This window comes from Carcharhinus amblyrhynchos, chromosome 24 (assembly GCF_965287045.1).
Source record: "Carcharhinus amblyrhynchos chromosome 24, sCarAmb.v2.hapA, whole genome shotgun sequence".
In the NCBI taxonomy this organism is placed as follows: domain Eukaryota; kingdom Metazoa; phylum Chordata; class Chondrichthyes; order Carcharhiniformes; family Carcharhinidae; genus Carcharhinus; species Carcharhinus amblyrhynchos.
Window position 1 is genome coordinate 44,303,175 of NC_137347.1, and position 17,803 is coordinate 44,320,977.

The 17,803-nt window shown below is 42.3% G+C and overlaps 1 protein-coding gene across 2 annotated transcripts in view; it reads right to left on the minus strand.

Annotated features, from left to right (window-relative positions):
- Positions 1–17,244, minus strand: part of LOC145357885 (myotubularin-related protein 9-like) — a 40,946-nt gene extending 23,702 nt beyond the window's left edge. Inside the window, exons 1-2 of one of the 2 annotated variants that reach the window (XM_080211443.1) lie at positions 16,284–17,244; positions 2,305–2,364 (exon numbers count right to left, since the gene is read on the minus strand). In XM_080211443.1, coding sequence (XP_080067569.1) covers positions 2,305–2,364; positions 16,284–16,486 — 263 coding nt within the window. In that variant the 5' untranslated portion in view covers positions 16,487–17,244. The remainder of the gene's footprint in view (positions 1–2,304; positions 2,365–16,283) is intronic. The other variant, XM_080211445.1, reaches the window with a different exon arrangement.
- Between the last annotated feature and the right edge of the window lie 559 nt (positions 17,245–17,803).

Consider the following 17,803-nt stretch of genomic DNA (forward strand, 5'->3'; position numbering starts at 1 on the left):
TTGTACAAAATATTTATACTTAGAATGTAACAGAATATTTACTGTGATCTTTTGGTGTTTACAAATGAATCAGTCGAGGTTTTGTATCCCTAGGAGGCTTTATTTAACAACAAGACTGAGATGCCAAAATCACATTAAAATGACACATTAAGCATTTCCATGGCGTGGCAGAGAGAATGTTTATGCCCTGTCTAACCATGCCTGATACAATAATGTTATATTCCTCATCGCTAACTTTACTGATTACATTGCAAAATATTCCAGAGTGATGTGGACCAGAGCTGATTTGGGTTACAGCCTGGACCAATCACTTTCAGGGCAAGAATAATGTTTGGTGTTTGTAACTTTTCATTTGGAAACCCTTTCAGTGCCCAGGTAAATACCCACCTCCACAAAGCACAGAGAAGTATGATGCACACATATACACAGCCCCTTTCCCAATGCAAGACCACAGGTATTCTGAGCTGACAAGTTCTGCGTCCCATGTACCATATGTACACATGTTTTTGAGCTTATACGAATCTGAGAAAGGCGACTATTTGGGCCTGTGTCTGTGGGAGTTTGCACGTTCTCCCTGTGGTTGCGTGGGTTTCCTCCGGGTGCTCCGGTTTCCTCCCACATCCCCCAAAGATGTGCTTTTAGGCTGATTGATTGGGTACTAAATTGTCCCTAAATTGGACCTCCCTGATCCTCGCACGTTAGGTGTAGACTAAAATCATGAATAGGTCACTGAGACAGTGGGACGGCGGCGCGGGCTCGTTGGGCCAAAGGGCCTGTTTCCCGTGCTGTGTTGTTCTTTGTTCTTTGTTGACTGCTCTCCGGTAGCTAGAGTGATGCATTCAGAATGGTGACAATCCAATGGATGTTAGGTGTCTACTGTTACAGCCGGCAAGAAGTGCTTAGAACCCGTGTCAAAATCAGTCTTACCGTGACATTAACTGGTAGATAAAGAGAAAACAGATTTCTATGTAAACTCAGAAAATGGAAGTGCTTGTGTGGAAGGCACGAGTCTATAAAGTGGTGTCAGAGCAACATGAATCCATCCAATGGTTGTCACCATAGACAAAGAAATGGTCAGACTCCCATTATTTCAGCTTAATGGATTAAATAGAATCGTAGAGGGTTTACAGCAAGGAAACAGGCCCTTCGGCCCAACTTGTCCACACGGCCCTTTCTTTTTAAAACCCCTAAGCTAATCCCAATTGCCTGCATTTGGCCCATATCCCTCTATACCCATCGTACCCATGTAACTATCTAAATGCTTTTTAAAAGATAAAATTGTACCCGTCTCTACTACTACCTCTGGCAGCTTGTTCCAGGCACTCACCATCCTCAATGTGAAAAAATTGCCCCTCTGGACTCTTTTGGATCTCTCCCCTCTCACCTTAAACCTATGCTCTTTATGATAATATAAAAACAGAGTGGGCGCTCAGAAAGGATAATAGGACTAGGGGGCACAGCCTCAAGATAAAGGGGGGGCGGTTTAGAACGGAGTTGAGGAAGAACTTCTTCACTCAAAGGGTGGTGAATCTCTGGAATTCTCTGCCCGTTGAAGTGGTGGAGGCTGCCTCGCTAAATATATTTAAGACGCGGGTTGATGGGTTTTTGATAAGAGAGGGGATTAAGGGTTATGGGGAGAGGGCGGGAATGTGGAACTGAGCCACGACAGATCAGCCATGATCTTATTGAATGGCGGGGCAGGCTCGAAGGGCTAGATGGCCTACTCCTGCTCCTATTTCTTATGTTCTTATGTATTATTACATCAACATTTATATCTTCATTTCTTTTGTGGTTCAGCGATGAGAAACTATTTCCTTATTTAATAGCTCAGGAAACTGTAAAGGGCATTGACGATGATGCCAGGAAACACTGGGAATGGGAATCTGGAATTTCTCCTCCAAAATACTGGGATTGCTAGATCACTCTCGGGTAAAGGCATTAAGAGTTCTGAGACAAAAACTGACAGATGGAGTTAAGATCCAGATCAGCCAGAAACTGACTGAACAACATAACTGGCCTCAGGGGCTGAATGGCCTCATCCTTTCCAAGGTCCTTTACAGTCACATTGAGTATAACAGATGCAGAAAATGCACAAACATTAGCTTTGCAACACAGCATTAGCAATAACTGAAGCATTTCTTGAAAACAAATCCTTGCAGAAAATAAGACCATTTACACCATTAAAGTTTCTGTTCCATGGAACAAGGAAAGTAAACAATTTATTTCAAAGTCACTCAGGACAAAAGCACAAACGCTTTGTAGCCTAACATGAATGAAGCAGCTGACAGCAATTAAATACCAGACCTGTCCCCGTTCTCCTCATTTACAAATTTGATGCTTTGGAGTCCACTTAGGTTCTGCACACTGATTGAAAAAATAGAGAGAGAGAAAAAAGACAAACACAGGAGATATTAGTGTCAGAAAGAAGCATTTGTTAAATATCGAACTCTGATTTAACAAATCCTGCTTCCTCTAATCATGTTATCGACAAAGTCAGGTTAGCTCCTGTGGGTTAAATACAGATTATTGTTAATGATGTGAATTTAGATCTTAAACACATACAGCAGGTAAATAAGCTGTTGAAAGAGAAAATTTGTTAAACAGAACTGGAATTAGATTATTGTTAATGTTATTATTACTGTCACAAATAGGCTTACATTAACACTGCAATGAAGTTACTGTTTGGACACACTGAGGGAGAACTTAGCATGGCCAATGTATCTATGTTATGTTATGTTATTTGTTATGCAATAGTTTCAAATACCTCTGGGTCCAAAGTGAGGATTCATTCATATAATGTAAACTTTAAAAAACACACAATCCTGTCTTAACTTTTCACAATGTTTAATCATGAGTTAATTATTAAAAGGGTCAAAGCATTATTGAAACAAGGTTCTACCTTGAACCTTTTTATGCAATCAAATATCTCAGTGTCAATATCATAGTTCTGTATTTATATGAGTGTGTATGTGTAATCTTTAACTACAGAATTCAGTGCACACATGGCCTTGTTCCTCATTGAGAGTTCTATTGCATGTGCAAAGGTTAAGTCTGGGGCTCGGAAGCATAAAGCTCCTCTTGCAGTATGGGGGAGCTGGTATGGCACAAAGAGCTCTTTTAGGTATTGAAAATATATCAAACACCAATTCCAGAAGACCACGGCAACTGTACTTCTATTGCTTGCAATTTTCTTTCCATTTTTATGCTCACTTTGTGGTGAGTTTGTGCCTTAGATATTAGCCCTGTGAAAAGTCAACACAATGGAAAAAAATCACTTATACCCTTTAAAGAATTCTCATCGTTGGGAATTTTATTGACATCACCGCAGAGAGTGGACAGATTTCCTGAAACAGGAGTTTCTGCAACGCGGCAGATAGTTCGGCATCATTTGATACAGCGATTGATACATAAGTCCCTGTTGGTCAGGCTTTGAAGGGAGAAGACGCACAGATACTTCCGGTATCAGTATGTGTAGAGAGTGCTGTAAAGAGGCAACTGGTGGCTAGGGAAGCACAGACTGGAAAAATACAACTGGCAACTAAATGGATATTTAATGGAGCAGATGATGGAGGAATATTAGCTTTGAAACACATCAGATTCAGAATCTGTACTTGTCCTGGATTTTCCTGTATTGCTATGACTAAGGAAAATAAAATAAATCTTTTTGAAAATTAGTATTAGTATCAACAATAAGAGAATGATGCCTCATTTGACTCCTATACTAACCCATGTTATATCTTGCTTTGGTGTGATTTATTTATTCTTCCTGTGAATAATAATAGTTATTTGGATAAAGGGACAAATAAGATTTCAGGTTATCTTCTTTTCATAACTTTATGAGAGTTCAGCTGCTGGATGGAAGTCAGAGGTTTTTGGACAATTGAACACCCTAAAAATGTGAACACCATTGGGTTGTTCTGTAATGGGAGAGGGAATGTCGAGGGGGCTTTGAATCATCTCTGAAGGAACCTGAAGCAATTTCCCTCACCTCCTGTAACACAGGATCATAGAATCCCTATCGTGCAAAAGGAGGCCATTTGGCCCATTGACTCTGCACCAACTCTCCAGAAGAGTAACTTACCCAGGTCCTATCCCCTGCTTTATCCCCATAACTCCGCACATTTATCATGACCAAACCACCTGACCTGCACATCTTTGGCGTGTGGGAGGAAACCGGAGCACCTGGACAAAACCCACGCAGACACGGGGAGAATGTGCAAACTCCACACAGAAGTTGACCCAAGGTGAAATTGAACCGGGGTCCCTGGTGCTGGGAGGCAGCAATGCCAAACACCGTGCCACTGTGTGATCATGCCACTGGTGACATCAAAGAAATCAGCAGCTTCCCCTCATTTCAGCTACAGGACATTTCCCACCTACCTGACAACAAAGGGATTCAATGGATCATTACACAGCAACTGGGAGAAAAGAAAATGGAAAGGAAATGATTTGATTTATTATTGTCATATGTATTAGTATACAGTGAAAAGTATTGTTTCTTGTGTGCTGTATTGACTAAGCGTACCATTCATAGAGAAGGAAAGGAGAGAGTGCAGAATGTAGTGTTGCAGTCATAGCTGGGATGTGGAGAAAAATCAACTTAATGCAAGTTAGGTCCATTCGAAAGTCTGATGAAGGGATAGCTGTTGCAATCACTCACTTCCAGTCACATTCATCCCATCCAATTTTCACTTCCAAGGCACACAGCTCAAGCTGAGAAATTTCCCAGCTTGCAATGTCTGTCTCAGGGAAAAGCTCCCCAGATATCATGGGTTCTGCTTCAGGGGCTCAGGGAAAGGTGGTGTTGAATAGAGTCAAACCCACTGACCCCAGGGCAGAGCACAAGTGGCCACAGGGATCACCAGGTGCTGAGGTGGGCTGGTTGGAAAGTCTGCCTCAGTTCTATAAGCTTTTAGCCTTCAGCCCTCACCCCTCAGACCCCCTCCTCCACCCATCCCCAAAGCGCTTCATACCCCCATGCCAACTCATGTCAATTTGCCCAGTTTCTAATCTACACAAACTTCAAAAGCTATGTCGAGGTTAAATAAATAATGTTCTAAAAATTTAATACAGATTTAACTGTACATATTTGATAGTAAAACACATTCTCTGTAATCAAAGCCTATTACAGAGTCGTAGAGTCATAGAGGTTTACAGTGTGGAAACAGGCCCTTCGGCCCAACTTGTCCATGCTGCCCTTTTTCTTAAATCACTAAGCTAATCCCAATTGCCTACATTTGGCCCATATCCCTCGGTACCCATCTTACCCATGTAACTGTCTAAATGCTTTTTAAACAATAAAATTGTACCCGCCTCTACTACTACCTCTGGCAGCTTGTTCCAGACACTCACCACCCTCTGTGTGAAAAAATTGTCCCTCTGGATCCTTTTGTATCTCTCCCCTCTCATCTTAAACCTATGCCCTCTAGTTTTAGATCCCCCTACCTTTGGAAAAAGATATTGACTATCTAGCTGATCTGTGCCCCTCATTATTTTATAAGCCTCTATAAGATCACTCCTCAGACCCCCACACTCCAGAGGGAAAAGTCCCAGTCTATCTCACCTCTCCTTGTAACCCAAACCATCAAGTCCCAACAGCATCCCAATAAATCTTTTCCGACTCCTTCTAGTTTAATAATATCCTTTCTATAATAGGGTTTCAAAGTGTTTATTCAAATCTCAAATGCAGAATGTTGTATAAAAACAAATTCTTTTATTCAGACCTTCAACAAAGTTAATTAATCCTTTAATATCCTTATTGAGCTGTCAAACAAACTGGGAACTCAAAATCCCCTTGCCGAGATAATTGCAGCTTTGGAAATCAGCCAAGCATTTATAAAGATTCCATAAGAAAATGCCAAAAAATTGCTATTAAAATTGTTAGAAGATTTTTTTTAACTCTCACTGACATGTGCAGCCTATTTTTGCATTTCATTTTTAATGGGCTGCAGTTTTAAATAACATCACATAATGACAGTAAAATAGAACGTAGCTGCCCTTCAAGACCTTTTATGTCTCCTCCATGAATTTGTGACTCCCACACTGCATCAGCCAAAATGGAGTCTGCATTTTGCACAGTTTTCCTCACAGGTGAATCATGCCTCACCCCTTTTCCCTTACTGGGAAAATGTGGATTTGAGAGACTTCCACATTTGGGTGCCACCCATCATTTTGAAAACTTTATGGAATCTCCACGACTCTGTGAAAATCCAAGGCAAAGTGTTGAGGATGGGGGCACAAACAGGAACAATTACTTCTTCACTCAGAAGAAGTAATTGGTCATGTTGCAACTATACAAAACTCTGATGTGGTCGCACGTGGAGTATTGTGTACAGTTCTGGTCGCTGCATTATAAGAAAGATGTGGAGGCATTGGAAAGGGTGCAGAGGAGGTTTACCAGGATGTTGCCTGGTATGGTGGGAAGGTCTTATGAGGAAAGGCTGAGGGACTTGAGGTTGTTTTCATTAGAGAGAAGAAGGCTACGAGGTGACCTAATTGAAGCACACAAGATGATCAAAGCATTAGATAGAGTGGACAGTGAGAGCCTTTTTCCTCGGATGGTGACGGCTAACACGAGGGGACATAGCTTTAAATAGAGGGGCGGTAATTATAGGATGGATGTCAGAGGTAGGTTCTTTACTCAGAGGGTAGTACAGGCGTGGAATGCCCTGCCTGCAGCAGTTGTGGACTCGCCAACTTTAAGGGCATTCAAATGGTCAGTGGATAGGCATATGGATAACATTGGAATAGTTTAGGTTAGAGGATCGTTAGATTGGTTCCACTGGTCGGCACAACATCGAGGGCCGAAGGGTAATGTTCTATGTTCTATTAAGATTGTGAAGTTCTAGAATTCTCTATCCCAGAAAGCTGTGGATGCTCTCTTATTGAATATATTTGAAATATGAGATTGACCGATTTCTGGATTCTCAATGAATTAAGGATAATGAGAATAGAGCAGAAAGATGGCATTGTGATGGAAAACCATCTGTAATCTTATTGAATGGTGAAGCAGCTGTGAGAGCCTGAGTGCCCTACTCCTGCTTTATTTCCTGGGTTCTCTCCGTGTTTGTTGCATTGTTTCTTTAAATGATAAGGCACTGACATCCCACCAATCTGCTTTCAATATAATTCTGAAGTTTCTTTTTAACAAACAAGAGTGAGGAAAGAAAAGTAGGACTAGACCATTCAGCCCATCGAGCCTGTTCTGCCATTCAATACAGTCATGGCTGATCTTGGGTTTCAGCTCCACATTCCCACCTTCTCTCCATATCCCTTACTCCCCGACAGACCATAATTCCATCTCTCCCAACCTTAAATATATTCAACAATCGAGCAGCCATAACATTCTGGGGGACAGAATCACAAAGTTTCACAACCCTTTGAGTGAAGAAATTTCTCTTCGTCTGAGTGAAATAATCGGCTCCTTTCCTGAGGCTGCATCCCCGTGTTTTAGATTCCTCAACCAGCAGAAACATCTCACAGTGTCCACCAATCAAACCCCTTCAGAATTTTGTAGGGTTCAATGAGTTTGCCTCTGAGTTAAACTCCAGAGGCCCAATTTACTCAGCACACACTCTAATATATACAGCTGAACTGGTTTCACTCTCTTCTTCCCAGTGCTGTGAGCTACGATCATAAATGATAATCAGAATGTGTTGCTGGGGTTGCATTTGTCAGCTGCAGAAGAGAAAAACGCAGCCATCAAGAATGCCACACTCTCACAGGACAATTCCGCAAATTGTGAAATGGTTTTGAAGCAACAGATGTTGCACACGTGGTTTTTACAAACCTACAAGGCTAAGGAGAGCCAGGATTGTTTTAAGATGATCTTTGGTTTAATTGCTGCCTCGCCTTTCTATAAACTGTACACCTCACAGTAAATGTCTGAGCTGCCTTTGCAGATAACAGTGGCTCTTTCATCTCCTTCCAGTTCATTGTCAATGAGGCCAACAACTTTTTCTGAACTGGTTAACAGTTAATTTAACTTTCACAGAACATAAAGCGTTTCCTGTTCAAAGACATCTGTTTGGCATGGAAATGGAGCAGAAATTTGATCTTTTTTTTAAGGCACTTGCCTTATCCTCCTGAATGGGCCTTTGGAAATGTTGTCAGTTGTTACTCAAGCACTGGTTACTGAGGAATATGTGAAATGTAGATTGACAAATTGCATAAAAATTGAACATGAAATACATCTTTAGCTTGTAAACCTGTATAACATGGACAATACAGTGGCACAGTGGTTAGGGCAGCTGCCTCATAGCACCAGGAGCCCAGGTTCAATTCCCGGCTTGGGTCACTGTCCTTGTGGAGTTTGCACAATCTCCCTGTGTCTACATGAATTTCCTCCCACAGACAAAGACGTGTGAGTTAGGTGGACTGGCTATGCTAAATTACCCTTTAGTGTCAAGGGGGACTGGTTAGGGTAAATGCATGGGATTATGGAGATAGGGCCTGGGTGGGATTGTGGTCAGTACAGACTCAATAGCCTGAATGGCCTCCTTTTGCCCTGTAGGATTCTATGGTTCTATAACTTCCTTTCGTCAATATCAATTATTTTTGTTTTTTTCTTCTTGCTTTTCCTCTTAACTTTTTAAAAACTTTCTCTCCATGGACTGTTCTCAATTTGCTGCAAATCAGTTGAAGCTATTTGATTGGGCAAGTATTCTAACACAAGGGCAACTAGGGATGGGCAATAAATGCTGATCTAACCAGCGACACTCACGTCCCATAAATGAATGAAGAAAATCTTCATTCACCCAATAACACAATGGTGTCATCGAGGGCAAGGTTTAGAAGTGAACATTTGTTGTGAATCCCAAGCTGTTCAGAGCTGTTCCTGAGGTGCACTTTCTATAAATATTAACAGCAGGTAAAGGCAGGTCAAACTGGAGCAGTGAATTACTCTCATTCAAGAATTGATGGGGAGCAGAATTTTAGCTTTGACCGTTATATATTTAAGGTCACCTCCAAAAGACAACAGCTTACAGCTTTTTGGACAGGATTTTCTCTCTCTCTGCGGTGTGTTTTGCAGAGGTGGGAGGTTGTGCATCGCTTGCTGCCTGTGGGATCTTATGGGGTTTCCCACTCAATGCACTTCTTTCCATCAGGAAACCCGCAGCAGGGGGTACGCTATCAGCAGGGCCATAAGATCCTGCCAGTGTGAAGGGCAGCAAGATTCTGGTGAATGTCTTTTTCCAGCTATCCTCTGCTCTTCTTAGAGATATAGCATGAGAGACTGCAGCTAATGTCCGCTATGAATGACCTATCCATGGGAGAGTGATCACTCCCAGTCACAACATAATAAACAGGCAGCTCTTCCACAAGCAGTCTGCAGAAAAACCTCAGTCATCAATGGGTCGGAACTATTATTGAAACATAGCTCATGTATTGTTATCAACATTGATTGTTCTTTCAGTGTCCATTTTTCTTGTGTTCCTTAATCAGTAAATCCATAAACAATTAGAGGCAAAAAAATCAAAGATTTTTTATTACCTCCAATTTTACAGTATTCTAAAATGTCTTGACAAGACTTTATCCAAAGCCTTTCTGCCATTGCAGGTGGATGTAAATGATCTCATGCCACGTTTCAAAGAAGAGCAGGGGATAGCTGAAAAAAGACATTGTGTCGAAGTTTTTTGTCTTGCACTTATCAGGGCAATCGCAGAAATCCCAATGTTAGGGGAAACAACAATTTTATACTATATGAGAAAAGGATACTGATTGGTTGGCAGGTAGACCCAGATTAGTAGAGGGGTTGTCATGAAGAATGCACCAGTTGATCATGGCTGACAGTTAACTGCCTTGTGTTGTTTAAAATATAAATCAGGCAGCTTGACTTTGATTGGTCAAGGCATTGCCTTGTGTTATGAACCAGCGAATGGCTATCACATTTTTTGTTTAGCTTAAACAGGAGCAATGTGTGTACATGTTCTTTCTGACTACAGTGAACAGGACTCTGTGCACTAATATATGTAGCCTTCAGTTCATGCAAATGTGACAAACTATGAGCATGACTGACAATCTTAAATTGGTTGTTATGTAATTTTTCAACACAGAGAAGATTATTTAGCAAATGTTGTCCAGTTAAGGAATCACATCTAATTTTGGACATTCTAGTTTGTATTTTGCAAACAAGGGCTGGTTGGGAAGGGGAGGTATTTACTTCGCCTGTTGTAACAGTGACTGATTGATAAAATCACCAATGTTTGGGACATACACTTTACCCAGCATCACACCAGCTCGGAAATTCATTTACCACCTCACTCATTTATGTGCTAGGCAGAAGGCATTGTTGGCTTGATGGCAGCATTCTGTTAGTGTCTAATATCAGTCATGTTGTTGCTGCATTGTAACAGCGTGAAACAGCTAGCTTCATTTGTTGCTTAAATGTTTGAGATACTTTACCCTTCCAGAGTAATCCGAGGTAGACCGGGCACTTTTCAGGGCCTGAAGTAAGCGGATTGAAGGTCAAAGTGCCGATGTGAAGCTATCCAATACCGGACAGTGGCCAGCTAGCTGAAACTGAGACTGCCTGGTACAAGGCTGGACAACTGCCCACCCTATCACCTGCAGCAAGAGATGGAGGAAAACAAAGTTCCAGGGGAAGGTGTAGATCTGGAAATTACCATAGCAGCCAACGGTGAGGCCATGAAGAGAATTAAACATGAGGATGAAATGGCCAGAATTGATGGATCTGGGTAAGTACTCAGACCGTGTGGGCCCTCAACTGTCTTAGAAAATGAGAAATGGGGTTTCGGTTAAGCTAAGGTTAATGGAAGATGGTGGCGAGGAATGTCAGTCACTCTGAGTCAAAAAGAATAATTTACTCTTTTAACATCAGTGAGATGCTTGTTGACCATTCTTGTGACTGTGATATATTCCATAAGAACATAAGAAATAGGAGCAGGAGTAGGCCATCTAGCCCTTCGAGCCTGCCCCGCCATTCAACAAGATCATGGCTGATCTGAAGTGGATCAGTTCCACTTTCCCGCTTTCTCCCCATAACCCTTAATTCCCTTGTCTGTCAGAAACCTATCTACCCGTGACTTAAATATATTTAGCGAGGTAGCCTCCACCACTTCAACGGGCAGAGGATTCCAGAGATTCACCACCCTTTAAGTGAAGAAGTTCCTCCTCAACTCCGATCTAAACTGCACCCCCCCTTATTTTGAGGCTGTGCCCTCTAGTTCTGCTATCCTTTTTAAGCGGGAAGAATCTCTCTACCTCTACTCTATCTAGCCCCTTCATTATCTTATATGTCTCTCTAAGATCCCCCCTCAGTCTTCTAAACTCCCTCAGAAAACAACAGCTGAGCAAAATCCAGAGAAAAACGAATAAAAAACACTCTCACTGTAAAGTCTGAAACTATCCCTCCTTATTAGAATGTTGCGCAGTCTCATAAAATTGTATTTCTGCATCTGCATTGTCACAATGATGGTTGTTAATGGATAGTTTATATAGCTGAAACTTATAACAATCAGTACAAATTAGGAATAAAAACAGGAAATGCTGGAAAAATGTGGTGGAGAACATTTCAACTTCTGAAGAAGAGTCACACCAGCTCGAAGACTTAATTCCATTTCTCTCTCCAAAGATGCTGCCAGACCCACTGAGATTTTCCAGCATTTGCTGTTTTGTTTCAGGTTCCAGCATCTGCAGTAATTTGTTTTTACCTTAGCATTGCCATCCAGATTTGTGTTAAAGCAAGATGTCGTTACAACCACAAATAGAACATTTTATATGTTTTTAGTGTTCACTACAAAATATTAGCCTTAACTTACTTGTGATTTGGTTGTTTCTTACTTCATTTCAGGCTACACAATTCCTGATCACTCCGATCTCACTGAATATCTAAATACAGATGTTTGTGTCGGTGACTTCTTCTTTTCACATTAAACAGTTCTCTGCAAAATGTGAACTGACAAACACAACACACAGAGGAAATACATTCGACACAAAGATAAAGTCAGACACATGGGAATTAAGTCAATTTGATTTGAGCAACAGCTGTTTTGAGCTTGATTTGCTCAAATCAAGGGGGAGGGGGAGGGAGCAGTGATAGCAGCAGCCAAAGGCTCCAGGTTATGAAGCTGTACACCCCCTCCCTCTATACAGTACATATGAAATTAAACTGATTACTGAAATTGTCAGGCCTGTGCTAACTAAACTCCATCTTGGCAAAAATAGTGTCAGCCTTCAGCCAGTTAATGGCAAGGATGTACTGGGTCCAACCATGGGCTGTTTACAAAGGCAATCATCTTCAGAGTGGTGGCAAACAGACACCCTCCAGTTCAAGTGGAAAATTGCTGTGGATGTTGGTATGGGATTGCAGACAAAGCCCCACCAATCATGAACACTGTACACTCACTCACTAACTGCACATTAAATAGAATAAAAATAATAAATGTGTTTAATTGTATATAATAATATTTTGCTAAGTAATTGTGTTAGAACATAAGAACATAAGAAATAGGAGCAGGAGTAGGCCATCTAGCCCTTCGAGCCTGCCCCACCATTCAATAAGATCATGGCTGATCTGAAGTGGATCAGTTCCACTTTCCCGCTTTCTCCCCATAACCCTTAATTCCCTTGCCTACCAAAAACCTATCTACGCGTGACTTAAATATATTTAGCGAGGTAGCCTCCACCACTTCAACAGGCAGAGAGTTCCAGAGATTCACCACCCTTTGACTGAAGAAGTTCCTCCTCAACTCCGTTCTAAACTGCACCCCCACCTTATCTTGAGGCTGTGCCCTCTAGTCCTGCTATCCTTTCTGAGCGGGAAGAATCTCTCTACCTCTACCCTATCCATCCCTTTCATTATCTTATACGTCTCTATAAGATCCCCCCTCATCCTTCTAAACTCCAACGAGTACAGACCCAGTCTATTTAGTCTCTCTTCATAGTCCAACCCCCTCATCTCTGGTATCAGCCTAGTGAACCTCCTCTGCACTCCCTCCAAGGCCAAAATATCCTTGCGCAAGTGCGGCGACCAAAACTGCACACAGTACTCCAGCTGCGGCCTCACCAGAGCCCTGTACAGTTGCAGCAAGACCTCCCTGCTTTTATATTCTGTCCCCCTAGCTATAAAGGCCAGCATTCCATTTGCCTTCTTGATCACCTGCTGCACCTGCGGACTGGGTTTTTGCGACTCATGCACAAGGACCCTCAGGTCCCTCTGCACTGTAGCATGCTGTAGCTTTTCGCCCTTTAAATAGTAATCCCTCCTACTATTATTCCTGCCAAAGTGGATAACCTCACACTTGCTAACATTGTACTCCATCTGCCAGGTCCTCGCCCACTTGCTCAGCCTATCCAGATCCCTCTGCAGACTCTCCACACCCTCTGTGCAATTTGCTTTTCCACTCATCTTCGTGTCATCAGCAAATTTCATCACCCTACACTTAGCCCCCTCCTCCAGATCATCTATATAAATGGTAAATAGCTGAGGCCCCAGCACCGATCCCTGCGGCACTCCACTAGTCACCATCCGCCAATCAGAATAGCAGCCATTGATACCCACTCTCTGCCTCCTATTAGACAACCAATCCTCTATCCACGCTAACACCCTACCCCCAACTCCATGCCCCCTAACCTTCTGACGCAACCTTTTGTGCAGCACCTTATCAAACGCCTTTTGAAAATCGAGAAACACCGCATCCACCGGTTCCTGTCTGTCTACCGCACTAGTCACATCATCATAGAATTCCAATAAATTCGTCAAACACGACTTTCCCTTAACAAATCCGTGCTACGTCTGCTCTATCAAACCATTCCTTTCCAGGTGCCTCGCTATTTCTTCTTTGATGACGGATTCAAGCATTTTTCCAACCACTGTTATGTTATGGGGATCTGTGGAAGTTCTATAACATGGGGCAGAGTTGAAAATCCAGTCAGGATAGGAATCACTAAACTCCAAAATTCCTAAAACTGCCATCTGAATTATCCTAAAATATCATCCAGGTGGAGAGAGGACAATCAAAAATATAGAATCAATATAGTTTGGCTGTCAGCTATACTGCAATGTACACACACAGACTTTGCTCTGCCACTGTCTCCCTGTGTTGGGGAAGTGCCTTACATAATCAGTTTAAATGATGACTGGCTTGTCCAAGGAATGTATGAAATGCACAATGCTTGGTTATCATTGGCTGGTCTGCTTTCCATTTGAGCTTTAATCTTGTCTGGACTTATCTACATTAGAGTTGAGAGTGATACAAGGCACGGTGCTGAGATTTCATGTCACCTTTTGAATACCAAGGGACAGAATCAGATAGTGCAAAACAGCACAAGCAGCAGGGGCAACACCAGATGGTATATCAAATATCAGAAATTCCATACTGTACTTCCTGTGAATCAGGAAGGGTTTAGATTTTGATCTCTGCACATTTTACTGATTTTGTTTAACTGTAATTAGTTTTAAACATTTTCAACAGGTTCCCTTCATTTTTAATTTCTACAATTTATAAATTTTCCTAAATGTTTTATTATCCAGTTCAACCCAGATAAGTGTGTGGTGATCCATTTTGGCCAGTCAAATAAGATGACAGAATATAATATTAAGGCAAGACTCTTGGCAGTGTGGAAGATCAGAAGGATCTTGGGGTCCGGGTTCATAGGATGCTCAAATCAGCTTCGCAGTTAGAGGCTGTGGTTAAGAAGGCGTATGGTGTAATAGCCTTCATCAATCGAGGAATTGAGTTTAGGAATCAGGAGATAATGCTGCAGCTGTATTAGACCCTGATCAGACCCCACTTGGAGTACTGTGCTCAGTCTGGTCACCTCATTACAGGAAGGATGTGGAAACCATTGAAAGGGTGCAGAAGAGAATTACAAGGATGTCGCCTGGATTGGGTGGCATGCCTTATGAGGATAGGTTGAGTGAGCTTGGTCTTTTCTCCCTGGAGAGACAAAGGATGAGAGGTGACCTGATAGAGGTGTATAAGATGTTGAGAGGTATTGATCGAGTGGATGCTCAGAGGCTTTTTCCCAGGGCTGAAATGGCTGCCACAAGAGGACACAGGTTTAGGGTGCTGGGGAGTAGGTACAGAGGAGGTGTCAGGGGTGAAGTGGTGGAGGCTGCCTCGCTAAATATTTTTAAGACGCGGGTTGATGGGTTTTTGATAAGAGAGGGGATTAAGGGTTATGGGGAGAGGGCGGGAAAGTGGAACTGAGCAGCGACAGATCAGCCATGATCTTATTGAATGGCGGGGCAGGCTCGAGGGGCTAGATGGCCTACTCCTGCTCCTATTTCTTATGTTCTTATGTAAGTTTTTCACTTAGAGGGTGGTTGGTGAGTGGAATTGGCTGCTGGCAGTGGTGGTGGAGGCAGATTCTATAGGGCCTTTTAAGAGATTTTTGGAAAAGTACATGGCATTTACTAAGATAGAGGGTTATAGGTAAGCCTAGTAGTTAGGGACATGTTCGGTGCAACTTGTGGGCCAAAGGGCCTGTTTTGTGCTGTAGTGTCCTATGTTTCTATCCTTTTGAATACACATCAACCAAGTTAACTACAGTGTATTATTCTTCTATAGAACACTTTACCCTCCTGTGAGAAGGACAATGCATATGTGGAAAAAGAATCCTGGTATAACTATTCTTTCACATGTTAGATGATGTGAAGTTGTGCAAGTGAATGGACTGCAAGCTGATGTCGCTGGTTGGAAATCAAAACAAAAATAGGAAGCAACTAAATGGAATTAGGAATTCCAATGGGGAAAGCCACCAACTGGAGTAAACCAGCCCATGGGAACAAACAGGCAGAAAGTACACAGTTTAGTGAAAAGTTCTGACAGGATGTTCGCTCGTATATAACCGTGCGGTTTAGATCACATTTATAAACTCTCCCAGTGGGTTTATGTCAACATCGGGATCTTTGAAGATACTTTATAACTTCGGGCCAAGTTCCAGTTCTATTAAACTCTAAATGCAGATTTCTAAAATAGTAAAACCCCTGGAGATATTTGCAAATCCTATAAAAACAGGCAACAGAAATGTCTTCAGAATAAACAGCGTGCGCTGCAGGAAGTCAGAATGATGCATTTCCTAGTCAGCTAAAATAAAGTTGTGAGATAAAACCAGGCATCTTTTCTGACAGGTTCCGTATTCGTATCCGGGACGACTTTAAACTTTTGCGTTTGACTTTCGCCCTCACTGACATTTTTAGAAATGAGCCAAAGTCACAAGAGGAGGGGGTTTGTTTTTAGACTGTTCAGTATCTCCCCGGATTATTTGATTACAGATTTAACTCCGGGCGGACTCTTCAGCAGTTGGAATAAACTGACCTCTTTTCGATGGCATCGATGTTCCTGATCAGCAGCCAGAGTTCCTCTTTGTCTCCGGCTCGGGAGGAGAGCAGGAGGTGATGGCTACTAACACACAGGGTCCCTTTCACCGGCTGCACGAAAGGGCGAGAGAGCAGGACATTGTCAACTTTGCAAGTTTCGATTAACTCGGACAGCTCCATTGCTGCGGGGAGCAAGAACATTCACAACTAGTGAGCACTCCCCATCTCCACAACAAAAAGCAGCAGCATCTGAGGAGTCGGAAAAGGAATGCACTGTATCTTACACCTCATTTAAATATAACGTAACAAAGAACTATTGAAAATTTACCTAATTTGGCAGCTTGCTCTGTGAATAACGTGCAGAAATATGAAATGTCTGTATTAATGGCACGGAAGTGGCCTGCCTGCTATGTGCTTCTTTTAGCTTTACTGATAGAATTAACGGTTTACAGGAACCTCTCCCTCTTGTTAAAGAATGGGCGGATCCAGAGGGATATTTAAAGTGATTTGCTGGCCGCATCAGTCATTTTTTTATGTATCAGTCTCGGCCTCACACACAGTCCAGCTCAATAAACGTCTGCTTTTAATCCACATTCTGGGCTACAGCAGAGTTTGAGAAAGAAAAGCGCAACTTTGGGCGTTTTATATCATTCAATTCTCTGTTTTTAAGATGCAATCTCAAACATTTTAAGAGCAGATGTGCACAATATTTCCCCCCAAAGTGTCCCTTACATGGCGAGAGGAATCAGTTTGTTTTAGGAACTGGAATTGGCAATTCCTCTGATCATTGCTAACTCACTAGTTCACATATCCAGGTAACCAGTAAAGATTGTACGGAGGCGGGGATTGTACAGACAGAACCAAAACACTTCCATTTATTTCTGATGTGTTGACAATATTCCTGCTCCCAACAAAAGCCGCCACTTCACTGCTGAAATTTCGTGAGTTTCGACGTGAGTTTAGAGGAAGTTTTGGAACAAACTCGCCTGATATTGGAGCAGAGCCCAAACTTTATTCTACTCCACTTGAAAATGTCCCAAAGGGAAATGAGGCCAGCTCACTCTGGGGGTGAGAATCCTAAACTCAGGTCCCACCTCCCCTTTCCAAATTGAGATTTCCAGATGCCTTTAAACCCAGAAACTGCAGCCCCACTCACCCCACTGACACTAAACACAGAGCTACAGGCACCCAGGGGAGAATCAACCTCAACATTGCTGCTCAGGGCAGCTCAGGCGGAACAACATCGAGCCTGTGCTTATTTTAGATTATTTTTAGTTTAAAATCTCATTCCCTCGTGCTTTCTGATTGGCAACTTTGATCAACCTTCAGAATAAGGAGTTTTAAGTTCCACTTCTGGCATTTGGAGCAATTATTTTGCTTGAAATATTGATTTTTTTATTCATGTCCTCTTGTATTTTAATGATTGCGAGGGGGAATTCCATGAGCTCAATGTGACAATACTCTGATCCAGCAGAGAGAGGCGCTGGGCTTCTCTGTGTGAATTGTGCTCACAGCAGC